Below are 26962 nucleotides of genomic sequence, written 5' to 3' on the forward strand. Positions count from 1 at the left end.
GCTGCCACGGCTCCGGCTCCTCCCGCCGCCGCCGCTGCTGCTGCTGGCGCAACAGGCCCTCCTCCACAGCCACAGCTTCCCCAGGCCAGCAGCTGGAGCTGGGGATGCCCCAAAGGGCTTCTCGGATGCCTTGTTGAATGGGGCACCGCGGGAAAGGCGGCAGGAGACCGGCCATGATCCGAGCTGTCAGGTCGGTGTGAGCGATGGGCCAGAGCTGAGCCCGTCCAAGGCTTTGGACACGTATCAGGGCGCCCAGGAGGAAGATTTTTGTGTCCTTCATAGCCAGTCCTCCATGACATTCATTGCATCCTGTACACATGAAAAAGGCTTTCTGTGCTGCCTTTCCCATGGCAGTGGAAGATGCATGGGGAAGCTACACGCGATCCTTTAACCCAGACTACAGCACTGGAGGAGTTGGAGGCTTGGTGCAAGAAAAGGGTAAGGAACTCTTGCTGATTCTGCTCTGTGTGCACGCAGAAGAAATTCAGGGGCAGGCAAGAGAATTAAAAAAAACAAACAACAAACCAACCCCCAAAACCACCCCAAACAAAACCAGCTTCCAAATATATATTGTTACCATCACGGCATTTCGACTTCTTAAAGATAAAGCAAATTCATCTACCTCATGTGTAAGTGCACATGAGGGAATGAGACACACCCTCTCTTTTTCTCAACCCTAAATATGCAAGCTGCACTGAGTGCATCTGAAAGCAGAGCCAAGTGCTTCATGTTGCTACTTTGCTCCTGGTATCGTATCATCACACAGAACTAAGCTGACTACAAATCCAAAAGCGTTTTTTGATCAAATTAAATTTTCCAGAAGGACTCTCAATCTGGGAAGTCTATTCCTCCCCCGCCACAAGAGAAAATTTTGACCTAGAATCTGAAACGTCAAAAAGCCTCTTTATATTATCACTGAGGTGGAAGGAAAACAAAGAGAATTACCCAGTTCCATTAAAAACAGGCCAGGGAATTAAGAGGTCATGAGAGCATTAAGAAGCATTTTCCTTTAATAATGCCAGCAAGTCTGCTGAAAAACCTCATGACATTAGAACACATTTTAGACTTGCAACTGTTAACACCTCTATGAAAAACACTGCTAATAAGGCCAGAGGCAGCAAGCTCTGCTGATTTTTATTTTTCTGGTGCACCAGATTCTTGGCCTACCACTAAAAAAGCCCTTTGTGCCTTTAGTGCAATTTAAAGGCAGGTGGTACTTACTCTCTTGCACAAGTGCTTTGACAACAACAGCAGCAGCCATTTTGGAGCAGCCTCTGTATACTACAATCACCTACAATCACATCTAAGTGAGCTTAGAAATGTTAAGTAATGATGTCCAGTATGCAGTAAATATAATGAATTTTGTCTCAGATTCTTAATTATATTTTCAGAATACACAGTACAAGCTCCCTGTGTTACTGCAGTGGGGAAGTTTTCCCTTCTCAAGGTAAGCCTTCTGCACCTGCTGCAAAAGAAGGACTTTAGCCTTCGTATTAAACTCTGAAACCATTGAAACTGTGTCCTGCCAGCCTTAACTTTCAATGTTTGAATTTATGTTAGTGAACATTTATGAAACCATTTCGGATAACTTTGGATTTGTGCCCCAACTTGATCCTGCCTGGCTGCCAGGGTCACTTGATTGAAATACTAAATTCTCTAAAACCCCATAAACAAACCACACAAGGTCAGAATGCTCCAGCCATGATTAAAGGTAAACGTTAAACCCATAATAAGCCCAAGGAAGTCAACATTCACAATACTTGTCTCATTTGAAAAATTTACATTTACATATAGTTATTTTAGAATAAGAGGCCAGATTTTAACTAGATGTGTTTCATTATCTTCGAAATCAAATAATTTATATTAATGCTTCAGCTGATATTGAAAAGCTTAATAATAATTTTATAAACATGGCAGCTGTTGTTACAGAAACACACACACACACAATATTGTACATTTTTCCTGCGCTTTGATTACTGATGAATCATACTCAGTAGCATTTCTTCTGTAATTCCTCCCTCACATATATATAATCTATATGAATATATGTCTGAAATTACACAGAGTTTCATTTATGAAGTAGATAAATAGAGCTATGTGCAATTGTTAAAGGTAACCATATTTACAGGCAGTCAGACCATCTCATTCATGTTGGTTTTAAGCAGTATGTTAGCAGAACAAATGCTTTATGAATTCAGGGTATTCATTGTCTTAGATCTCTGGGTCAGGACCTGTGTTTTTCCCCGGAGTGTGAAACTTGACAAGAATAGGTTTCTATTTCATGAATCAAAGCTACCATGTGCTATCACAATAAAAACATCAACACATACTCTTGTACAAACAGCCCTTTTCAGAGAAATTTTGCCTTGTGCTTTAGAGTGAGCTGTATTGGTACTTGAGAATAAGGCATAGAGCACCAAAGTGTAGCACCTAGCAAGAGATTTTACTGAATTTGTCCAATATCAGTACATCATTTTGGAGAAGAATATATTAACTCTCTAGAGTGGTAAAATCCATTCCTTTTGCTTTTGTGCTGCAAGTCAAGCATATTCATGAAGATCCAACTATGTATTTAAGAATACTTCTCTCACATATACCCCCCATTCCATGCCTGCTGGAATAATGGCCTTGCATAGTGGTTCCTGTACATGAAAATCTACCTTGTAAGATGAGAATTTCCAAAGACCTTGTAAGATGAGAATAAAGATAATACTTAATTCCTTTCACTCAGATTTGCTTAAAACACAACTCAGATTTTGTACCTTGAATAATATTTTTAGCCCCCTGAACTCTTAAACATTAAACTGCTGTTCTTTCATGTTTTTGGAGTTGCCATAAATTGAAGCCACATGAAGTGTATTTTACTCCAATGTTTCTCTATTTAAGGAAAAGTTAATGAGTAAGATCAATCTAGAGAGAGCTTGCAGCAAATTTGTTTGGAAAGACATCACATGCATGATCTCAGTCTTTGCAAGAAACACCGTCCTCATTTTTTGCCCATCATAGTATGAATTTCCATTTGTAGGTAGAGTCAATCACAAGCTCCATCCTCCATCGATGATTAGTTCATTACCAGTCACATAGGCAGACTGAAATTACATAAAATAAACAATGATTTGAAGTAATTTTTTCATGGCTATTAATTATAGGGAAACACTTTTTCTTTAAATTAAAAAATCTGCTTTCTTTTTACGCACCTTATATTTTGTTTTACAGAAATACCTGAATAAGTAATATAAGATCTAAATAGAAACAAACATAGAAATTGAAGCCTTTTACTTAATTCAAGGAAGTGTGGAAAAAATATTATTAGAGGCATTAGGATGAGAATACATCCTGAGAATAGAAATTTACAAAAGCTAGACTTCAGGTATCTTACCTGCAGGAAAAAATACACTATGATGTTATAAGCTCCGTCCTGCTGAGCAGAGTCTGACCAGGTCAGCCAATAATTATAATGGGACCTAATTGAAAACTTGGACTATACAGATAGTGGGGTAAGCAACTGAGCTGTTGAGATTCTTCCCTATGTTAGTGCTGAAACACGCTGAATATACTGAAAGAATGGAATTCTGTTTACACATGGTTGAAAACTCTGTGAGCAGACAGGAAGCAGCAGACTGGAAAAAATTATTAGTGTTATGGAAATACTAAAACCAAGATGAAGTTGAGAAACAGATTACTGATAGATAGCAACATCAATACTGAACTAAATCAATTGAAGTATTTTGACAATGGACATTAGGACTGCTGGACACATCCAGACAAATCCAGTCCAGTTTCTGAGTCTCAGTAAATTTATAGCAGCTGAAATAACGTTGGTGTGTGCTCATTAGTGTTGGTGCTGTTTGCAGCGGTCATCAAGAGTCTGGTGTGTGACAACCACGGTGGGTCTGTTGTTTTCCTTATGCTGGAATGGCAGATTCACCCTGAGCATTAGCTAAAATCTCCAGCAGCAGCTCTACACAACTGGAGTAAAGGTAGGGGATGACTTCTAATTCTACCTCCTTAAAACATGATCTAGCCATGGTGCAAGCTTAGTAAAGCTGACAAGCTCATTTCTCTTTACCATTCAGGATGATCTGGGGTCAGTCAGTTTCCTCAGGTGACATGAAACCACCAGGCTACCACACCGAACACCCAATGCCTTGCAATCAACATCAACATTCAGAGTACTTTTTGTATTGCAGGTTGAACTCGGTAGAACATAATTTTTTATTTTTGTAAAAATCCAGCTCAAAGACAATACAAATCATCCTGAAACAAATACCCTCCCTACTGTGAGGCAGCAAAGTAGCATGGGATTCTGTGACAGGACATTTTATTGTCTATACTTACTTCATCAGAGGCCAGGTAGACAAAGAGATGGGCCACTTCTTCAGCAGTTGCCATCCTGCCAGTCTTTTGTCTAGCCAGAAAGTCTTTCAGTGCCTGGATGTACAAAAGCATTTGGTATATCAAAAATAAAAAAGCAGTTATTTTAATCTATTGACATGTACAAAGCAATATTGGAAACAGGCCTCTAATCATAACTTTCTTTAGTGCACCAAGTAGGGATTTAATGCTAGAAAAAATATAAAATCAACAGCAGTGTTAATTTCAGGCTGAAAAAAAGTAGGAGGCTTTTAGACAGCACCTAAATCTCTAGTTCCAGAATAAAGCCAACAAAAAATCCTTCTTCCTTTGGTGGTAGATATTCCCATGTCTGTTGCGGTGGCTAAGTCCACTTTACACCCCCAAGTTACCCTAAAAGTGATCTCTCCCTACAACACTGTGCTAGAAAGTTCTTTGTCTAGATTCTGCTGGTCACTGGCCCTCTCCCCCCTCCCATCCCTTTTCCCATTGGCCCCTGTTATGTCACTCAACCTTGCCTCTGTCCCCTAGCCCTCAGACTATTGGTTTTGGATGCTCTGCCCACCTTTGGGAGCAGTTTTATCTCGGGATAAAACCCGCACGGGCTTTCAGTTCTGGGTTCTTCTTGCCTGTGTCCCCTTCGGGTGTGTTGTGATTAAACGCCTCGGAATTGCATGGAGAGAGCCCCTCTCGCCTCTTCATCTCTGGTTCACACATCAGCTGTGGGTGTGAGTGGCTGCTCGTGACTACTTGTGAAGGTGAGATCGTGTGCACGTGTGGGTGCTGGCAGAGCGCCGCCTGAGCGTCTCCACGAGGGACCCAGTTGGGACAAACGCGGCACCGATCCACCGAAGCCCTCTTCCATACATGTCCTTCAAATGAGAACTTGCAGCTACCTAATAAGCATCCCAAATAATGTTGAAATGCATAAGCCAGAATGCTCTGTCTGTCATGTTTTTGCACTACCTTGTGGCTGACACATGCCACAATAGAAAATGTCCTCTGGTTTTGCACTGGATACTGTAACCTACACTTGGAGTTGCTTTCATGGATGAGAGACCCTCTGCATTCACTAAGCAGTATTATCCTTCTGAGGCTTCAGTTCTGGTCTGGCCTTAAGGCTTCTGTTGCAAGTAAAAGCTGACCACACTTTCAAAGGAGACAGTAATGTTAAGTTACCCACAGTACTCTGAAATTGAGAACATCAGAATATGGACAGAAGTGCACCTAAATTTTTTTTTTTTAAAAGAGCGTTAAACATATATACACACGTGACCAAGCTAATAAATTGCTTTCTCACCTGTTCTGGGTCAGGCCGGGCTTGGATTCTTTCCTGTAAAGACGGTGTGTCAACAGTTCCTAAGCAAAATTTTAAGTTCAGTGTTAACTGCAACAGCAATCATGACAAAAGTTTATTTGTTCTATTTGTTCTATTTCTAGGTGTAACTTCATAATATAATTCAGGAGAAAGACTGCAAAGCTACTAATACAGTACAGAATTTTAAATTGCAGTAGAAGGCAAGAGTTTGGAGAATTAGATTCAATACTTTTTGGATGGTTCAACAATGGTCACATTGTTAGCAAGCTCTTGCCTGCTTCTAACTTCCTAGGCTGGATCTTTGAAAACAACCATTCAAATACTGTGTAATGTATATATAAAATGCAAATAATAGGTTAATCAGACTAAACATACAGAATAACAACTTTTCTATATTAAGCCTTTCAAGCATGCTCTTTTAGACTGCTGGTAACTTTAGTTGCCACTTGCAAGTCTATTCTTTGTTTAAAAAAGCCAAACTAAACCTGGCCCTCTAGCATCTGCTCCTAGTTTACAGAATAATGTCGGAACACTTACCAGGACATATGCAGTTGCATCTGATGCCTTGTTCAATGAAATCAGCAGCCACAGCCTTTGTGAGCCCAATAACTGCTGCCTTTGAAGTACTATAGACACACCTGCTCACAACCCCTAACAGAAGGTCCATGTTAAGGCAGCACAGGAACATAGTTAGAAAGAAAAAAAGAAAAAAGGAAGAGCCAACTTTGTTCAATATGCACCTGCTTCTGGACTCCAGCATTTCCTGTAGCAACTGTAGCCTCTCTATAAAGGCAGGCTAGCTAGAATGCCAACTGCTAGAATTCTACTCAGGTATACACCAGAGGAAAGCACACAATCTTTCAATAGTGTAAGTCTGGGGAGTAGTCTAGAAAATGTAGGAAGCAGCAAAGATTGAAGAACAGCAGAAACCCATCTGTTAGTCATGATCAGGCTTCCTTTGAAAGCATAGTCACAGCACTTATCTAATTGTCATTTCTTCATTTTATCTCTGAAGAACATATGTAGCAAGATACCACTGGAAGGAATTCCTTTTTAGTTAATAAAAACTGGTAAAAAGGATGCAACAAAACATTGAGAAAGCTTGGAGGTAAGGATCTTGGAGTTTCTGCAATTTTCCATCTGTGTCCTTGAATTTATGTTTGAGTTGAATGTGTTCACTTTTTTTTCTTACTGCATCCCTCCACAGGATTTAGAAATATCGTTGTGCAATATTTATTTTGCGTATCCATCATCTTAAAGATTTATATAAGGACCTCTAGCAAGCTACTGACCTTTGATGCTGGATGCCACAGAAGACATATTTATAATATTTCCAGATTTCTGTTTAAGCATCTGCAAAAGAGTACTTACATCACTTGAATGCAAACTATTTTGTCATCTGCAGGTTCAGCAAAATAGCCCACAGCAACTCACAGAGCAGCCCTACATGCACCTGATACTCAGGGTAACAAAGCTTAATTGGCATGGGTAGGTGCAAAGTCTGAAATTCTCACTCAGTTCCCCTGAGCCATGTCAGGATTGAAAACTATGCCAGGAAAGGATTTTTTCTTAGGTCACCACCTCTACATCATTGCTCTCTTGTCACCACAGTAAGTTACCCTACACAGACATCTGCTCATACCATCTACTAATGCAGCAACTCACTGATCCCACTCAAACTCTTCTTGTTTTGGAGAAGACTAAAGCACAACACTCTAGCATCTGTGAATTGCAGCTAATTTTCTTTAAGTTATGACCTTTTTAGGCATCCTAAAACCTGATATGCCCAAAGTTGTTAAAAAACCCCAAACTTTGAAAATTAAGTTCATCTAAGAAAAAACCTACCCCCAAACAAATGAAAAACCAAATCAACCAAGCAAAAAGATCTGGAACAATACTGAATAGAGTAGTTGTCATCCAGCCATGGTCACAGCTTTCAAACCTGGCCTTTGCATTTACAGGAATGCAAACACCTTATTCAGTCCACCAGTTCTTGCAGACCCAAACCTAGTGATTATGTAAAACCAAAGAAGGATCCTCGAGGTGCTACAGTCATTGAATTGTTCTGCTCTAATCAGCCTGTTAGCATCAGCGTCCCTGAATTTCTCCACATGACAGTCTCCAGAGCTGTATAAAATTCATGTTAATATACATTATTTTTAAATATTTTGTAGCAGTAGTATTGTGCAGATGTGTGCTGTAGTATAATACATTAGCACTATATTGCAATGGCTCCCTCACTGCTCTGCATAAAGTCTGAAGTATTTTAGCTAGTTTACATAGGTCAACTCCCCAGATAAATATTCTCTGCCATATCCTTTAGATAAATATTTCTACTTGAAATATTATGCAATGCAGAGAATGTTTTACGGTGGGATCACTGTAATCTAAGGGCTCCCCTATCCAAAGCTGCACACTTGTATTTTGTATATTGTCACAGGGGCAACAACTCTGATTTCTCACACTTTAAACAATGCAGCAGAGACTAAAAGTCATGGGCAGCCAAGCCTTGCCTTTGGAAGGAACGTCTTGATCATTAGATACATGCTGCGAACATTGAGGTTCATTGTGAAGTCCCAGTCTTGCTCCTCACACTCCAGAATGGTTCCATGATGAACAAACCTCGAAATAAATGCATGAAGTGGATTACAGCCTGTCATTTACATTTCTATGGCTTTTTATGGCCCTTTTCCCACTACTATTTTGTAGAGGTTAACTTTTCCAACCTTGAAAAGGAGGGATAAGAGCTCTTTTGAAGAATGCAAGTAGCAGTGTGTTTCTTCTGATAAGTATCAAGAACACAATGCAGACTCAATATGTGCAACAAAATGATTGGGAATAGAAGAATTTAAAAAAACCAAACTGGAGCACTAGCAGACTGTCATCTTTGTTCACTGTTGTGCTAAGGAGGGCCAAAGCATCAGTACAGGGTACCCATAGAATAGGGAAAACATAAATTCCAGAGCTGTTCTATCTTGGCCTGGGTTATGTGGCTGTGCACAAAAGGTCAGTTTTGATGAAAACACATGAAATTTTGTATTAAGGGTATAAAATCCATTAAAACATAAGAAATAAAATGCATTGAAGTAATAGAAAGTAGCTCTGGAGGACAGGGAAAAACAGAAAAATAGTAGTAGCAAAGAGAGTCTGGTTACCCTGCAATGTTACAGAGGACGTCAATCTTTTCAATCTCCTTGGCCAGATTTTCTATCTGCTCCTTTTTGGTGACATCCAGAACCCGTATTTGAATGCCTGGGAAACACATGGTATTTGTTTCAATGTATTTGACTAAGGATAAGCTGATTATTTTTCTGATGTGCTGAGGATTGCACTTCAGTGAGAGCTATTCAGTGAGGATTCAATTCAGTGAGAGCTACACTTAATGATGAAGTTAGTGCAATGGTTAAACTGGGACAGCATGTCATGCTATTTAAAATTTCAGGAGAGAATTAAAATGATCAACTGTTTTTAATTGTTATACAGAGTGATACAAGCAGATGAGCTAGCATAATTTACCATAAAAACATTCCAATAAATTGGAATTCCACTGTACTCTCACACGAAAGAATTACAGAACCTATATAATCATGATAAACTTTCATGCTCATTATCATAGAATAACAATTACTTGGAATTACTGTAAGACACTAGTTGCACATGTCTTACAGTGACATGACACGCCACATTCTCATGTGTGGTTGATGATATCATCAATGAGTTTTATCTAACTTAATTCATGAGGAAAAATTATTTTGCATAAATTATTAAAATCATGAGGGCAGGCACACTGGAACAGGATCCTGCAGAGGTTATTGAGGAAATTCCATCCTTAGAGATGTTCAGAACTTGATTAAACACAGCCCTGAGCAACCTGCTCTAACCTGTGCCACTTTGAGCAGTAGATGGGACTACATAGCCTCCAGAAGTCTCACCCAGAAGATATGATTCTATGAAGTACTGTAAAGCTGTCTGTAAAGCATGTGAGTGTTGTCTAAATTAAAGGAGAATTTGATTTGAAATGGATAAAACCCTGGTTTTTTTGAAGCCAAAGTGACAAGTCCATGAATAGGCTTTCTATGCCTTAGTTAAATGATACAGACACTTTTGAAGAGATTTGTGTATTCAATCAGACTGCAGACTAGTGATTAATAGCACATTGAAATTACCTCTTCTGGATAAAATTCAAAGACCACAATGTGTCAATTCTTGATGAACTATAGGTTGACTAATGTCTAAAGGATGGAAATGGCGCTGAGTATATGGAAAATTATTTCTTTCCTTGTGATCATACTAGCAGAGGGAAAAAATGTAACACTTTCCTAAACACCCTCAGAAGGAACCTGAAAAGCCCTGAAGTTCCCAGAGAATTACAAAGGGATTTCTTGTGGTGAACTCCAGTTGGCAAAGACTGATAGTCAGGCTAAAAGCTGTGCCAGCTGTGTTTTTCTGTATTTTACTGTCACCCTGTAGTAGGAATTCATTAAATCCACTTTCTTCTCTCAAATCAAGTTAGAAGCATTTTCAGCTGTAAAATATATCCAAGTCTTATTTTTTATTTCAATATTGAAAAAAATACTTTTTAATGTAATGCCCCACTTGTGACACTTAAAATTAGAAACACATCTATGCAAAACCTGCTCCTTGAATCATGTTCCTGTGGTGCCAGTAGAAAAGCACCTTTCATGTCTGAACATTTGTACAAACAGAACAGGTGTATCCAGTGTTGCTAGAATTAAATTTCTGAAGATATATGGATCCTACAAGTCAGTATGGAATGCATTAGAAGGATAGTTATGTATGGACCATAGAAATGCAAGATACCCTGTATGTGGGGTGTTCTCCTGATCAGAGAAAAGCATTCCATGCCTTCCAGAGTGATGCACTTGACAATTAGCCTAGTGGTGCCAAAAGGTAACTGAAATGGGTGCTGTTCTGGCAAACAAATACCAGCTTCTTCTGTGGCACAAGAAAATCAGTTATTCCACATGCTTGGAATAGTGGTCTGTCTGATACGCTGATGTTGCAATATTTTACATGCTAAATCTCTGCTACTTCACACCACAGAATAAAGCCATGCCAACATCTAAAGAATTAGTCTGGATATTTTCCTTTTTTCTGGCTTTTTGAAGTTTCCTATCCTCAATATGTATCTCAGACAGCCTACACAAAACTTGTAAGAGCTGAACCAATGCCTGCTGTAGGGCTGTTTACCTGGATATTTTCCCAGTTCCTGCAGTTTAGACTCGTTGATGTCTGTAGCAATGACTTTGGCTCCTTCTTTAGCAAAAGCCTGGACAATACAAGAGAAGCAGTTTATATTTAGATATTCCAGACCGTACCAGAAATAAAATCTGTTTTCTTTTCAGGTCCTTTTTGGCTTGAAATAGAAGGTGGCTGAAGGCAGCTGATCTCTTGTTTTCATTCTGGGCATATCAGGGAGTTGCACACATCCTGTGATATAGTTATAACTATGTAACTTTGCATGATAAGACAGATTTAAGGTGTTTTTCCTAAAGTAAAATCCATAAATAAAGAACAGTAACTAGACTAAGATAATGGATATTATTATTGTCCTTATTAGCTGCACTAGTAAGCACATTATAAATATAGGGCTAGAATTGTCTGCATTGTTAGATTTAAATGAAGTTAGGATATCTGACAGGCAAAGGCAGAAGTCATAAACCAGGAATTTTTTATTTTTAACAAAATCCTTTGTATCCAAATCATTGGCATAGAACATTAAAAGCAGCATGACTTCTGATATTTAACCAGAGACATTGGTTCATTTTTGATGCTCTCCTCAAAAGCCTTTTTCTTTGTATAGCAATTACTGATAAATCAACAGCTAAGAAAGTGAACTCTGTCAAAAGTATTCTGGCATCTTGGACTGTAGCCCCTCATCTTCAGCATAAGTGTCTCAAGTGCAACTTAAGAGGATAGTGACATTAAATGTACCAGCCTTCCATGGCTTGCTGGGTATTTACAAAGTGAAACCATCAGGAAGATTACCTGCTCCTTGGACTGAGTGATTTATGTAAGAGTCTTCTCTTACATAAAGATCACCAGTCTTCTCTGTTTTTAACCACATGTGTGAGAAACCAACGAGTCTGGCAAAAATCCTACAGGAGCTTTTCCTGAGTTGTTGATTACATTATAGAGATAACGAGGTAACTCTACTGGGTTTTTTATTTGCCATGGAAAAGAGAAGTAGCAGGAGAAGAACTGGTCAAAAGGAGTTACAGACTAACTGGAAAGTTAATACATACCTTGAATTTTGTTTAACAGTAATCAAACAAACTTTGTAAAGGGTTTCTTACAGCTGCTCATTGTGAACAATGCTGTAGCTGTGTTGTTAGTATCTTGTAGACTTGGTTACGTCAGTCATGAATATAGGTAAAATATCTTGGCTTTACTATAGGGGGTCCTCACAGTATCCAGCCTTAGAACAGGAAATACTCCCTCTGTCATCTCTATTTCCTCCCAGAACAAAGCAAGAGATATTGGATAAAAGGTACAGACAGTACTAACCATATATTGTTAGAAAAGCAGTTGCAGCTGTCTTCAAATCTTGTTCTTATCATTATCTAACATCTCCACTCAGAGTTGAAGATCTTCATAAATTCAAACAGCACGAAGCCTGCATGCTACAGCAGAGTGGCTACATTATTCCCTGATTTTTTCACTGTGTAGTTCTGGCTTCATCTATGGTTTATTCATTCAAGAATTGGTTTGGTGCAGGTGACATTGGACAAGCTAGAATGAGAGACCTTGCAAAGGCACAGCAGAACAAGCATTTTCCAACTTACAATAGCAGCTGCTCGGCCAATGCCCTGTGCTGCTGCAGACAACACGATGATCTTCCCATCCAGCCGCCCCATGGTGCTCACCTGTGCAGGCAGGGGATGGCACAGAAATTTAACAAAAACATAAGCCAACACCAGCCCCAGGAAGCAGATGCAAACACATTCCCAAAACTAGACATCATCAATCCAGGGTGTACCTCTGCCATCACAACTGTCCTGTTAAGCTGCAGTGTGACCCTTAGTTATCCAGGGTTCTGAGGGGCAGGGCTGCCCCAACCTTCTGGTTTTTGTTATATGTAAGGACCTCAAGAAATCTAAAGGCATTTGAGCTCAGAAGTTAAGCTTCGTTATAACAGAAATTGGATTTTATATTTTTTTAAACAGGCAAAAGAAAAAGCCAGGATGAAACAGCAATAATTCGTGCTCTACTGTTTCCAGTAGATGTTTCCATGGTGTTCTTAGGAAGCAGGTCTGTTTTCTGTTTCTCTCAAACTCCAAACTCTTCAACTTCCTGGACTGCAATAAATTCCACACAATACCCTGGGCTTTGGTATCTGCTCTCAGTTGTCTTAGGAATCTTCCAGCACAGTGGATTCCCAGCCCTAATGAAGCAAGAGAGTGTGGGGGGGTGAAGGTGCCCATCTTGCCTCTTGTTCCTTGTTGTCAGGGTACACTGAGCATGCTTGGGACAGTTGGGAACCTCTAGGAGCTGCTACCTTAGGCTGTATGGAGCAGCCAAAAGGCAAAATACAGCCCTGTTCAGCCCCAGCACACAAGTTTAAGTGCTATATTAGGTTTAATCAAGTACAGCATACAGAAACACAGACAAACAAGTAAAAACAAACACCATCCTCTCACTCCTGTAGATTTTTGGTTATTTAAGGAGAAAGTTACTTAATAGGATGCTCCAAAGAGCTTCCTAAAAAGTGAGGTCGCTGTGTTCCAGTCACAGTGCAGTATCTGGAGTTTGTTAACCAAGTTCCCCATAAGCAGAACTCCTTCATTTACATAATCCTCTGAGCAACTTCGTCTGTGTAGATACAGATGTGGAAAGGTGTCATAAGAAGACAAAGACTTTAAATATACACATAAGTCCAACACACCAAGTACTTCACTGGGAAATAAAGATAAAGGTGCCATAATCTTCCCTATGTTAGCAGCCAATGCTGTCCTCTAGAGATGCTCAAATCCATGCTGTGACTCAGATTAGTAAATCGAATTTAGTGCCCTACATTTTGAATAAATTATTAATTTCTCTTATTTTGATCAGAAATTCTGTTTTGTTAGATGTTTTTCCTGACAAAAATTGCAGCGAAACTGTTTTCCTGAAGGTTACAGATTCAACAAATCAGACTTCTGAAGCACTTAATGGAAAAATTCTTTTCCTTTCCAAAAGCCATCTGGATCAGTTCAAGCACTTCCCCAAATCACCTTAACGTGTGGGAAGCAAAATGCATTATAAATACATTTTTCAATCTAACCATCAGGTTTTATAAACATTTGCCATACCGATTCTGTGAAGCATTTACAAAGAATTATTAATATAGTCACTCACCAAGAGATCTCAAACAGCTTTGTTATATTTACTGACCCTTGGACAAAGGAAGTGCTAGAGGTTTGTGGTTTTTTTACTGTGCTTTTTGGGAGTTGTAGTCCAAATGCTGAGTTTCTCTATAGGAACGTAATTTCCTGTTGAAACACTGAGATGCTGCCATCTAGTGAAACTCGGGATTTTAAAAAAGTGTTACTTTTCTCCTGCACAGGCAAGGACACAAAAGGATCACTAGCATTAGCTGACCCTCTTACCATGGGAATTCAAGACATCAGTAGGATTCCCACCAAAAAAAGGCCACAAACATCTTTTCCAAGCAATGTCTTTTTGCAATATAAACTATCGAATTCTAAACCAGGACAATACTTACAGGATTATTTTTTGTTGTTGTTAAACTGGTGATTTACCAATATATCTTTTGTTTCTAGTGGTTTAACTTGCATATCTTAAAGCAGAATTAATATCATTAGACTGAAAAATTCTAGGACAAACGAATTTAGCTATAAGCTCAAACCACACTTAAAGCTACCTGATAGTATTATTAAAGAATTTGGTGTCCTAAACTTCAGTTAGTTTGTCCTCAGAAAAAAACTTCTGTGGATAAACTGGGACACACATACACAAAAGTTCAGTTTATCCTGTCATTCTGCTAAACTGTGATAGCCTTTAAGGCTTTCTACATCAGCTCCCCAGTTAACAAAGTCTTTAATGACTTAATTTGCTAAAAGCATTTATCCTTCTGACCCTAAGCTTTTGCCACTGAAATTCAGACACAGACCTGTTGCAATAAGTTTTTTCTTTTTTAGTTCAATCACCAGAAAAATCACCAAATCTAGAAATGTTCCAAGCCAGCAATAATTAACAAAAAAACCACTGGAAATTGTATATGAAAGAGGTAGATCTGTATATACACCCCCTCCCCCCCCTTCTGAAAGAAAAGTCAGTCTAATTGATTTATTAGAACACCAAAATGCTGGTAGCCAAAGGAAATCCCTTTCATGATAGTGGGAAATTAAAAAAGTAACAAACCAAACCAAACGAAAACCAACCCAAAACAAACCCACAAATCTTCCAACCAATCTCAAAAAAAAGAAGCCACCACAAATACACCAGCACTTTGCATTTATCCCTGTCAGAAAATAAATACCTATGGCTCTGATCAGAAAGAAGACTGTGCTCAACTCTGTAACAGTACTTAAAACCTTTATATTTCTGGCTCTTGGCTCATCATGTCTTTAAAAGCTTCCCAAAACACATTCCAGGTCAGAGATTGAGATAAATGCTTGCAACTTCTTAGTAGGTACAGTAGTTGGCAGTTTGCAGCTATTCATGGTATATAGAAGGTTGTTTTTTTACTAAAGAAGTACCTCCATCAGGTAAATAATCCTCATGGTGACTCTCCCAGTTCCAGTAACTGCTGAATGCTCAGAATACGTCAGTGTAGCCATTTGCTTGCCAGTTTGGGTGACCCAAACAGGACCTAGCATCCCTGAAAGCTTTATTCCTCTAAAATAAGGATGATGCTTTTGATGTAGGTAACTTTCTTAGGTATGACTTTCTCATCTCATGATGACAATTTCATCCTTAATGGAGTTGATTTCAGGTTCTGAGTACCCAATTCCTCTTAAATTAGCAATGGAGGGCATAGGGGAGAGGAAAGGGAGGAGGATCTATGTTTTACACTTCAGCCATTTTCTGACAGACTCAAAAGAATTAAGTAAAATTTTGACAACAGACTTGTGTAACAGTAAACTTTGCACAAGTAATTGCTGTGGAAGGTTATAGAGCACAGAGACAAGAAGCATAATAATGATGGAAGTGATGAAATCAGTACTAAAGATAGTAATTTGGTAACATTTAGACCCAATGTTGTAATCAACATCCTTGGATCATAGCACAAGTGAACAGCAAAAACATTTTTACACATTTAACACAAGAATTTATTGTCAAATTAAAACTTCTTACATAAAACATACAAGATGTAGGTCTCAGAATACAGATAAGTAGGTTAATAAGAGAGTCCATCTTGCCCCAATGTTCTGGTTTGTTTTCCATTCACTAGAGAAGCAGAAGAGTGTTAAGTCCATTACTTACAATTAAAAAAAACTCCAATACACAACTCCCGACAGGTATATTGAAAAATGATGCAAAATTCAAAGTTACTCATGGTACCATAACTGCCTGAGCTGCAGAAACTTTAAAGGAGTTTAAGAGGAACCCTTGATTGTTTGCTCTACAAACAGAAGATCAGTAACTTCGGTTGCAGTGTCCAAAGAGGTCAAGATTGTGGTGAAAATGCAGTTTCTGTTGTGCCATGCTTTTTTTAAGCCAAAAACCACATGCTAAGAAACAAAAAGAATATTTCTTGCCAAGCAACAGCACTCTGAAGATACAAATAGCAACACCCCAGAAAATGGCTGTTTTAGGAATGACAGAATGACAAGTGTGAGACTGAGGAGTTTCACAGTAGATTAGTTTGTGATCCATTCCTTTTCCCATTTTTTTCTTCAATACATTAGCTTCTCTTTGCCAACAAAAAAATCCACATCAAAACATGAAAGTAGAACATCAGCAGATCAACAGGTTGTGGGGCAACAGGTCTGGTTTTCCATTTTTGTCCTCACATTCAAGCTTTCCCAGTTGTGGCAAGTAGCAACTCCAAGACAGCAAAGATGGAAGAGGCTGATGGCTTTTAACCTGCAGCAGTTTTCTTCTATATATGCAGATCCTGGCTGTAGCCACTGCAAGGGCAGCTTACAACAGAGCATCTTTACTGGGTGCTACAATCAGGGGCTGTATCTTTGTCTGAAGTCCCAAACCAGTGCTTAAGATGTTCTTCTGTGGACTCCATGCCCGCAGGTCGTGTATCTGTACAGAAGACAAGAATATTGAAGCCTTTCTCAGACAAACAGCAGGAATACAGCGATTTAATCTTGACTAGTGTTTTATATATTAGCTATCAAAGCTTCCCTCTGAGGAGCTTTGTGTTGTGAGGAAAGCTGTCCTATTTACCAAGTTGGCCATCACAAAACCAGTAATGAGTCATGTTCTTTGTGGAAGTCTGCTATTAATACCTCAAAAACTGGCTAACTCTTCAACTTGTCTGCTGGAGCCTTCTGAAAACTGTGAGAAGCATGAGGGCAGTAGGTCACCAAAAGTCAGCAGGCCAGATATAAGAAATTTGAAGTGGGGCTGAGGAACAGGAGTTCTCATCAAAACAGCTATTATGGCAGCTGGAGCCAGGCAGAGTAGCAGATGGAACATCAAAGACTAAAGTCTACCATTGAAAAACTTCAGAAAGAAGTTAACCAGCAGTTAATTTTATATACTTTTACCAGAAGTCTGTGCTTAACCAATGTACAGTTAAAAAGCAAAACATTTTAGACCATCAGCTATCTAATAACAATATTTTGCTGATTCACTTTAAAAGGTCACTCGTCAACACTTCCACTGCAGAAAAGGAAAAAACTGCATATTCTTCAGGGGCTGAAGAATTCATTTTGGTATTTCGATTCTGTAGAGCATACAGAAGCTTCACAGCTCAGATGGTCAGCTTTTCAACAGTCAGATGAAAAACCATTCAGGAAAACTTATCATTCACATTTCAGGTCTGAATATGTAAGTACAGCATTTACTCTCAACTCAGGCCATCCCCTACAGTTTGCATTTTCAGAACTTTATAGGACACTGTTACCTGTTAGCACACCCAAGTTGGAATTATCGAAGAAATTTGTTGGACAAGTCAGAGGCAGAGGCTTTGATAGGTCCTGAGTCACTATTTCCTGAGAAACAGTTTCCTTGGAGGGTGAAGGCATTTGCTCTTTAAAGAAATACGACACTGTCTTCTTAGGAGACTTTGGTGTTGTCTCTCGAGTAGTTTCTCTTAAGGATCGTTCTCTCCATTTTATTGCTCTCTCTTTCCATTTCTTAAGTTCCTCTTTCAGTTGAAGTTCACCACTGCAAAGAAAAAAAGCCAGCATTTAAGTAAGAAAAAGTTAGTTTAAGGAAAAATTCCTGGAGAACAGACAGTTTCTATCTTTTCAGATGACACATCACAGACATGGCAATACAGTAGCTGTGTATCTTGGTTTCAGGGGAATTTTTTTTAAGCTAAAATTTCTTCCAACATACAGTTCAAGTGTATCTTCCGGCATTTAACAGATTCTTAGGAAAGCAATCAATTTAAAGTTCAAAAGGCCTTTATAAGCCATAAAACACTAGTTTTGAGTAAAACTTTATGATGTGAAATCTAAAATTAATGGTTACTCACTTCTATAGGTCTCCCAGAAAGAAACACTAATGATGTACATAGTTAAATACAACAAATGATTTGACATGTTGCTAGTCAACTTTCCACTTACTTTAGTAGAAGGTCATTTTGTTTCTTCAGGTGCAAGTTCTCTTTCTGTAGCTTAGCTTGTTCAGATTTTAGAACAAGTATTTGTGTGCTCTGCACAATACCACTGCCACCACCACACGTAAGGGGTATTTGGGATTGCTGAGGATCTGCTTCTTTCAGCACTAGAAAACAGATTTATACATATGTGTGTGCATTATTTGGGGAGTGCTTAAAACTAAGCCAATGCATTTTTTAGCCTATTCCTTCTTTTGGTCTTACATGTGAAACCTCACTGCATTACAAGTGCCATTACAACAGTTACTCTTTTTTCTACACAAAACACACCTCCAAATACTCACACTGCCTGGGAGATATTAAGAAACATAAAAGATTCTTCACTGGACCATTTAGAGGTGAAATGGTTATTGTTTCAGGTATGTCATAGCTTTGATTAGAACTAGGTATTCATATGTCAAGAAAAAAGTGGCAGCATGAGCTACCACCACTGCAAGCTTATCCCTCCACAAGGGCAAACGTGGCTGGAGAAAAACTCAAGAACTGCTGTGATTCTAATGCAGTTTATGTGCAGCTAATGTGTCTGCTTTCCATCTCAACTTCCAACACACCCAATTCTCCTTATACCCTTTGAGGCACAAGGCTGCATCTCAATCTGGTCTTTAACCATTTAACCTCAAAGTTTTAACATGAAAGAGTCCTTTATATTTATCCTGAATTTACCAGTAACATCTTGCTCTTGGAGTGCTCTTCTCAGTTCTTCTTTTAGCTTTGTTAGCTGTTGTTCTTGGTGTTCTGCAAGGGCTTTATAATTAGCAAGTCTATATGAGGCAGGAAGGGAGGAAAAAAAGATCCAGAAAACCTTAGTTTAATAGTTATTACAGTTTTAGTTGAATTCCAATGAGCTATCAAATACAAGACACACCCAAGTTATACAAGAAAAACTACATAAACCTGGTTGTCAGTTATATTTTACGTAAAGTGCACAAAGATTTTAGGTAAAGGGCACCCAAAAGTTGGACTAATTATTTTTGGTGTATCCCTTCTCTCCAGTGAAGTAGAGAGTGCTTTCAATTATTGCTTTCCCCTTGACTTCTTTTGTCAGAACAGTTATTTCATTTATGGCTGGACATGGTTAGCTGAGAAATTTTGGTGGGTGTATAGGGAAGGAGTTTTGGAAGCAAGCCAAGGTGCACATAGATTTTACTTTCTCTAATGACAATAAAATCTTACAGCACCTCAAGCTGAATGTTTACTTCTTATTAGGTGGGAAAAATAAAGAGGGAAGTAGAAGCTAAGAATAAAGTAGTTGAGAATTGTAAGAAGATAAAATTTGAACTTACTTCACTTCAAAGGAGTTAGATTGTTTCATTCTTTCCAGATCACATTTTACCAACTGTGTTTTGAGATGGTCAATTTCTTCTTTGTACAGCTCAGCACCTTTATCTAATTTTGCCTGAAAATATTTAGTACAAATAAGGGCTTGTTACTTAACAATGAAACTAAGGGTTGTTTACCTTGTATCTTTACTATGATCTAGATTGCTAGATTTTGCAGGACAAGACTAGGAGTGGGAAGTTATTTTTCACTAAGGTGGCTCACATTACCAACTACCACTATAGCAGCAGTTGGTATCTTACTCTGGTGTATACATGCAGTCATATTTTAGCAAGTTTAGCTGACTTCCATGCAGATAAAAATCTGGGAATTTTAAAGTAGCGTGCAAATATATCACATGGAATAAACAGTTCATGCTTCCATTTAACATGTTTTAAAATGCTTAACGTGTTTCAGAAATGCATCACATACAAGTGACATTTAGTTTCTAGGACTGTAATACGGGTTCTAAATGTTGTCACTGAAGGTTGCACTGGTGGAATGTGAAACTGCCAGGTGGAATGTTTAACAGCCAGGCAGAGTGTTTTACTCTGGAAATGCCATACAAAACAAATATATTGACTATACACAGCTACATTTCACCTACAACTGTTGTCAAGCATGCTTTGTGTCTTTCATCAGAGGGGAGAGAGAAGAGTGAAGTATTTTGCTCATACCTGAAGACTCTGCTTCTCTGTTAAGGCAGTCCTGAGGCAATTATCCATCTCATTCAGTTTGGCTTGCAGTTGGGTGAGTTCGCTAGTCTCTGTTCTTATTTTTAACTGTGCTTGTAACTTGTTTATCGTGTCATCTTTCTCTTTGATGCTCTTTCCTACGTCATTAATTTCGTTTTCTAACTTCTGAATTTTTACTTCCATAACCTATTGAGATATATCAATCAGTTATGAGCAGTTATGTCAACAGATAGTAACAGTAACAGCACATGGTCATATTCTTAGCAAAAACAAGGAAAAACCCAAACCGTACAAAAAAAATCCAACACTACAGGCTCTATGGCAATTCTTCATGTCCGGGTCACTGTTTTGTGTCACCTTTTAATAGTCTAGAACTCTTAAGTCTAAGAAAAGAAAAAGTGCTTTGGAGAAGGGTAACTGTGACATAAAAAAATAGGAGGGAGAAAATGAGTCCTCAATTCCTGTGATTAAATAGAGAATTCTTCTCCAGCTTCATGTCTGACAGAGTGAATACCATATACTTACAGGAAGCATCAAGAGTATCACCCTATTAAAGTCAATACTGCAAAAGCAAACGAAAACATTTCATATGAATTTCTAAACTGAACATCTATCTATCTGTGTGCAGAAATCAGGCAATTAAAATAATCACATTACAGGCAAGAGCTCAAAGTTCCACTTTGGAAATAAAAGAGCTACTAAAATAAAGTGTACGCTATTTGTATTGTGGTGGCATAGATTTACAGTTGCCATCAATCCTTATTTTCAGTTTGGACTACTCTCACTTAGAAAGCAAGCATCAAAGAAGTATTCCTTAGAAACAAGAATTGGTACCTTTTTATCTTGTTCTGCAACCTTTAATTTATTATGAAGCCTATAATTTTCTTCTTCTAACGCCAGGCTGGCAGAGCCACCAGGGGCCAGTTTTTCTTTTAGAGTGTTTAGATCCTGAAGCAACTCTTCATTTTTCTCTTTTCTTTGTTTTAATTCAACATCAGCATTTTTACTATAATCTGCAGTTCTGGCATCCAGCTCTGAAGCAAGTTCAAGGAGTATCTGAAAATCAGTAGCATCATACAGAATAATTTAAAATAATTCTTTAATTTGCTAGAAATAAGGCAAGTGAAGAAACAGGAAGTATTTTCTGTATTATTTTCACGTTCTTGTTTCAGTGCCCCATTTGAAAATGCCTTCTATCAGAAATGGTATCAGTAACACTCAATAGAACTGTTTCATTTCCAAGAGACAGGGAGGCAGGAAGGGGCACAAGAGAAGATGATAGTGTATTGCAGGTTTACCAGTATTTCTGCATTAACTCAAACATGTATATTAGAGAAACAAAGGAAGTATATTGGAAAGACTTCTTGAATGTCAGTAACAGAAAACCATAATTATTCACAGATTTTTTAACTAGAATGTATTCAGTGACTAAAGGGAATTAAACCTACACATTGGGCTATTCTAGAAACCCACGTTTAACATGTCAGTTAAATAAAAACTTCACAATCGTCAGGAAATGACCGTGTTTACTAGATTTTTGTTTGTTTGTTAAAAGCTTTGACCCACATAATATTAGGGTCAGGAAGTTCTTCCAAAGACCTTACCAACACTGCAAAATCCCAAAGAAGTCAAGACTGGCTATTGACTCTATAGAAGAAACTTTTTAAAATAGGGTAAACTTAAGATTTAGTCAGAAAGATGAAATCTTGTGAAATCCTGTTCATTATTCACTAAACCCAGAAAAATGCTGCCCAGCTTTCCAAAAGAGGCAAGAGATAAGCAGATTAAAGAAAGGAGCATGAATATAAATTTCAGCTGGGTTTTAAAACTGGCTAAAGTAGTTTTGATAAAGTTTAGGAAGAAAAGCAACATTTTCCAGAATTCAGACTAATAAAACCCCAAATAAACAATTCCACGTCCCCATCCCTTTATAACCTAGAAAGTCTTTCAGAAAGCAAGTTTCCAAGTTCAGATGCTCAAGGAATCTTTAAAAGTCTTTTAAGTATTCCTGCATCTTAGAGTTAAGTATGAGTAAGTGCTGATAATAAATGAATGATTGTTTAAGAGCCTTTTTTGTGTTTTGTTTTCAATCACAGGCATTTGCAGAGTGCTTACACAAAATACATATCTGATTCTATAACATTTAATTTTACCTTTACTTTAGGACTCCAGAATTTAAAGACTTGCAAAAGCCTTTCATTATCTTTTTCTAGTTCTTCTTTCAGTTCCTCTGCATCCCAGTGAGTTCCTGAACAAGCTTCCCAGAACTGTATTGTTTCTTTTCTAGCACTTTCTTCCTGCTGTAACTCAGTTTCTATGCAGAGAAGTTCACCTTCCATTTCTGATACATCTTTGAGAATGCTCTTAAAAAAAAAAAGAGAATTAAAATTTAAGTACTGGTTTGATTATCACATTGTCTAAATATACTTTCTGTCCTCTCAGCTCTCAGTATAGCAAGAAGTCTGTTTTAGCATCTAATTATCATATAAAAGGAGTTTTGCTATACTTAAAATTACACCCTGTTGGGAAAGCAAGAAGACAAACTACATTCTGGAGCAGGCTGGAAGGGGGAAAAAAAAAAGTGATTTTTAGCAAAAATTTATTTCATTGTTTTAAAACAAGTCCTCTTGGTATTGGGTAGTATGTGTTTTATAGGGCAAATAAGTAAATAACATTCCCACTATTTTCTAACCTATTAATTTTACTTTCAGCCCCTTTACAAAGCAAAATCCGCATATTATAGAGCTAGTAGCATAAAAAAATAGTTCTATTCCTTCACCCCCTTAAGTTTTAACAGATACCCATTATCTGTTAAAATGCCATTAGATTCCCACCACCACATGACCCCATGCCTTGAAATGAGTCTTCATGTCTATTTCCCCCCCCCCAAATATTACCTCTGCATCCAAGTGGAAACTCTGCAGCCCTTCACTGCTGTTTAACTCTTGAGATGATACTTCATTCTGCTTCAAATAAATCTTCCTGAGACATTGAATCTGGGATTGTAGGTGATCTTGTTTTCTCTTTTCCTTAAGCAAATCCGTTTCATACTTGTGAACAGTAGCATGATATTCTCTTTTCTTTGAGCAAACAGCACTGAACAGAACCTGTTGTAGAAGCACAGGATGTATCAGTGAGCATGCCTTAAAATGGTGTCCTGCATACAGCTAAAACTCTGTATTTTATAATTCCATCTGTTTACTCTGAGCCTGTAAATGTCCAAGATAACTAACACATGACTAAGAAAATTAGTTTCACATGTACATTATAGCAATGACATATAAGCCTTTTAGCTGAGACAGCACTATTCCAGTACACTTATTTTTTTTAAACTTCAGAAATAGCCAAAAATCCTAAAAGGCTCTAGACAGCCTTCCACAAATCTAGACTTTGAAAAGCAAAGTATTCTTTGTTATATTTATTTTCTCTTAAGAGTTGTGAAAGGTGGAGATGATCTACAAGAATAATATCACTCTGCAGATTTAAAACTTTATTCTAGCAGAGATTGCTAGTTGAATCTTGAACATCTTTAACCATGAAAGTTAAAAGCCATCTATGGAAAGAAATAAACCTAACATGGCTGAGTTAAGTTATAAAATGAGGCTCTTTGGAATATTAGGTCAATGTCTAAGTTAATGGATATTTATAGACATGACTGACTGACTCTCAAGAACCTCCCCCCCTCGCTCCAGGCCTGTGCATGTTTCCCCCCACTGCTCCAACCAAAAAAAGAAAAAAAACAACAACCCATCCCTTAATATCTCATAGTAAATAAAGAAACAGAAAAAAACTTTATCATTTACTGTACTTCTGCATGTGTTAACAGGAATTCTTTCCCAACTACCCTTAACCTTTTTGCTGATAATTTTAGTCCAATGGAGAAACTGATTCCAAATTGGGGAAGATCTGCAAGGCTGTAGAATCATCAAATTACTTGGGGAGTCTGGCAGAGCAAGCATACATCTCCAAGCAAGCTTGCATGTCTCTTTCTCCCACAAAGAAATACATACTTAGTCATCTATAATTTGATTTATAGAGTACAGAAAGAAAACTTCATTTCCCAATTAAAATGGAATAATATCAATGAAATAATACTGTGCAAAGCAGCTGAACTACAATTAAAAACTAAGTTTGATTTACATAAGTAAGTAGTTCCAGTTTTCTAAGATTGTAAAGCAATTACTATCAACTTATTTTCTCCAATGTATGGATGCTTAAAAAACAGAGATTGAATATATAAAATCCTAGCTGTTACCATTGAGAGCTTATTAAAAAAAAAAAAAACAAAACCAAAACCCAAACCCAAGCGATATGAAGCATCCACATATCCAGCATTTTAAGTTGGTACCTTCAGTTTGGTCAATAACTTCTGGAGACGACTGTTCATTTCCTCATTTCTAGTCTGAAGTGTTTTGACTTGTTTACTCTGCTCCAATGGAAGCTGAGGCAGCATCACAGCCATCAGCGCTTTCTGACTATTCAGTTCACTCTTCAGCTTAAGAGACATTGTAGAGAGACATTCATATCTCTTCCCCATATTTGGGAATTTCTCAAGAAGCTCCTAAATGCAAGAGAAACAAATTAATTTGATCACAATAAGGAAAAGTGTGATTAGCTATAAATAGAAATGTAAAATAAACGACCTGACTCCAGCACTAACTCTTACAGTATGTATTGGTTTTACAACAGGAAGTATTAGGATTAAGACTTCAGTTTTGACTTGCCACAGGGATATGACAAAACCACTAATCTAGGAACAAAACCAGGTATTTTCTTAGTTTTCCAGCAAGACATTTCACAAGCTCAAATTGTCTTTGTGGTTGAGATTGCCTGGCCACATCAAGACTTGTAGATCAGGCATTAAAATAAATTATTGCCTGTTCACAAGTTTGCTAGCTAGCCTTCCCTCAGGATGGACTCCCAAGTTTATCTACTTTTCCTTTCTTGAAGGAAAGGGCTCATGAAGTGGGTCCTAGCACTGTGCCATGGAAAGGAAGGTGTGAACAAGCAGTGAGCAGGCTCAGTGGTGCTACAGGCTTGAAGACCCAGTAAATTGCAACTCCAGTATCACCTTTAGTCATGTCTGTGTTACGCATTTTAACGTAAGTATAACACTCCCCCGGCATACTCCCTCCATCGTTAGTTCCTAGTTAAAAGAACCAAGATTCAACAGTTCTCTTAACTCTTCACCTCACAGTAAAAACATTGGAACATTGGGAAGAGGCAGACAAGATCCTACCTATTACAGAAGTCAGAAGGGGAGAGTGCTCTTAAAAGGGATCAGCTGATGTTAACTTCCCTCATTATTATCTCCCTGCTGCTGATGTAGGATTGAAATACGACAAGAATGGAGAAAGCTACAAGTGACTGATTTTTGCAGTTTGGTTCTTTACCACTTTGGTATTAACTGATGAAGCACTCTGGGCTTCTTTACCCCATGTAGAGTGATATCTAAATCTGCTGCACCTGCAGATTTCATCTGTAGACTGCAGTACAATGATACTGTGCTTTAAAGCGTGTCATACACATTCATAAATCCTGGTTTATTCTGCCTTGCGGTAGGTTACTAGCACTTCTCATATCTCCGTGAAAATATACTCAGGATAGTTAGCTAGCAAAAGGTCTGAGGAATTCCTACTTCGAGGGCAGAAGCACTTTAATGGAATTAATTTATTTGACACCAATTTATTATTTAATGGGGAATAATGGAAGGGAGGATTTGGGGGGATTTTACAAAACCAGAGTGGCAAAGTGCTTCTGTTTGAGGTTCAGCAAGGTGAACTTCTGGGTCACAACTGCCCCTGGCATGCTACAGGCTGGGGGAATAGTGTCTGGAAAGCTTCCCAGCAGGAAAGAACCTGGGGATGCTGGTCAACAGCTGGCAGAACCTGAGCCAGCATGTGCCTGGGTGACCAAGAAGGGCAATGGCATCCTGGCTTGCATCAGGAATAATGTGGCCAGCAGGACTAGGAAAGGGATTGGCACTAGCAAGGCCACACCTCAAATCCTGTGTTCAGTTTTGGGCCCTTCACTACAAGACATTGAGGTGATGGAGAGTGTCCAGAGAGGGAAAATGGAGCTGGGGAAGGGTCTGGAGCACAGGTCCTGTGAGGAGTGGCTGAGGGAGCTGGGGTTGTTTAGCCTGGAGAAGGGGAGACTGCGAGAAGACTTTACTGCTCTCTACAACTGCCTGAAGGGAGGGTGTAGCCAGGTGGGGGTTGGCCTCTTCTTGCCAAGTAACAAGTGATAAGCTGCATTGGGGGAGGTTTGGACTGGTTATTAGGAAAAATTTCTCAGTTGAAAAGGCTGTCAAGTATTGGAACAGGCTGAGACCACCAGGGAAGTGGTAGAATCACCATCCCTGGAGCTACTTAAAAGATGTGTACGTCTGGCACTTAGGGACACGGTTTAGCAGTGATCATGGCAGTGCTGGTTTAAGGGTTGAAATCTATAACCTAGGAGGTCTTTTCCAACCTAAATGATTCTATGATCCTACATGACTAGTTATTT

General features: G+C 38.5%; 2 protein-coding genes across 3 annotated transcripts in view; both read right to left on the reverse strand.

The window, feature by feature from the left end:
• Positions 1 to 173: 173 nt before the first annotated feature.
• On the reverse strand, positions 174 to 14167 carry BDH2 (3-hydroxybutyrate dehydrogenase 2). 2 transcript variants are annotated; one of them, XM_069013274.1, is made up of 10 exons: positions 14030 to 14167; positions 12478 to 12558; positions 10883 to 10961; positions 8827 to 8923; positions 8185 to 8293; positions 6964 to 7024; positions 6209 to 6322; positions 5654 to 5712; positions 4339 to 4431; positions 174 to 309 (listed from the first exon to the last, which is right to left on the reverse strand). In XM_069013274.1, exons 2-10 carry the CDS (start codon positions 12547 to 12549, stop codon positions 277 to 279), a joined length of 717 nt encoding a protein of 238 aa, XP_068869375.1. In that variant the 5' UTR covers positions 12550 to 12558; positions 14030 to 14167; the 3' UTR covers positions 174 to 276. The 2 variants fall into 2 exon arrangements, with proteins under 2 accessions (XP_068869375.1, XP_068869374.1); XM_069013273.1 differs by lacking the exon at positions 174 to 309 and adding an exon at positions 982 to 3089 and having other exon boundaries at positions 14030 to 14143.
• A 508-nt stretch (positions 14168 to 14675) lies between these two features.
• CENPE (centromere protein E) overlaps positions 14676 to 26962 on the reverse strand; it is a 39170-nt gene continuing 26883 nt past the window's right edge. The window contains exons 36-45 of the mRNA XM_069013269.1: positions 24801 to 25013; positions 23350 to 23559; positions 22606 to 22815; positions 21287 to 21508; positions 20435 to 20638; positions 19724 to 19836; positions 19104 to 19201; positions 18388 to 18547; positions 17721 to 17983; positions 14676 to 16894 (exon numbers count right to left, since the gene is read on the reverse strand). Of these exons, the coding sequence (XP_068869370.1) occupies positions 16797 to 16894; positions 17721 to 17983; positions 18388 to 18547; positions 19104 to 19201; positions 19724 to 19836; positions 20435 to 20638; positions 21287 to 21508; positions 22606 to 22815; positions 23350 to 23559; positions 24801 to 25013 (1791 nt within the window). The 3' untranslated portion in view covers positions 14676 to 16796. The remainder of the gene's footprint in view (positions 16895 to 17720; positions 17984 to 18387; positions 18548 to 19103; positions 19202 to 19723; positions 19837 to 20434; positions 20639 to 21286; positions 21509 to 22605; positions 22816 to 23349; positions 23560 to 24800; positions 25014 to 26962) is intronic.

The sequence above is a fragment of the Aphelocoma coerulescens genome, chromosome 4, assembly GCF_041296385.1.
Source record: "Aphelocoma coerulescens isolate FSJ_1873_10779 chromosome 4, UR_Acoe_1.0, whole genome shotgun sequence".
NCBI lineage: Eukaryota > Metazoa > Chordata > Aves > Passeriformes > Corvidae > Aphelocoma > Aphelocoma coerulescens.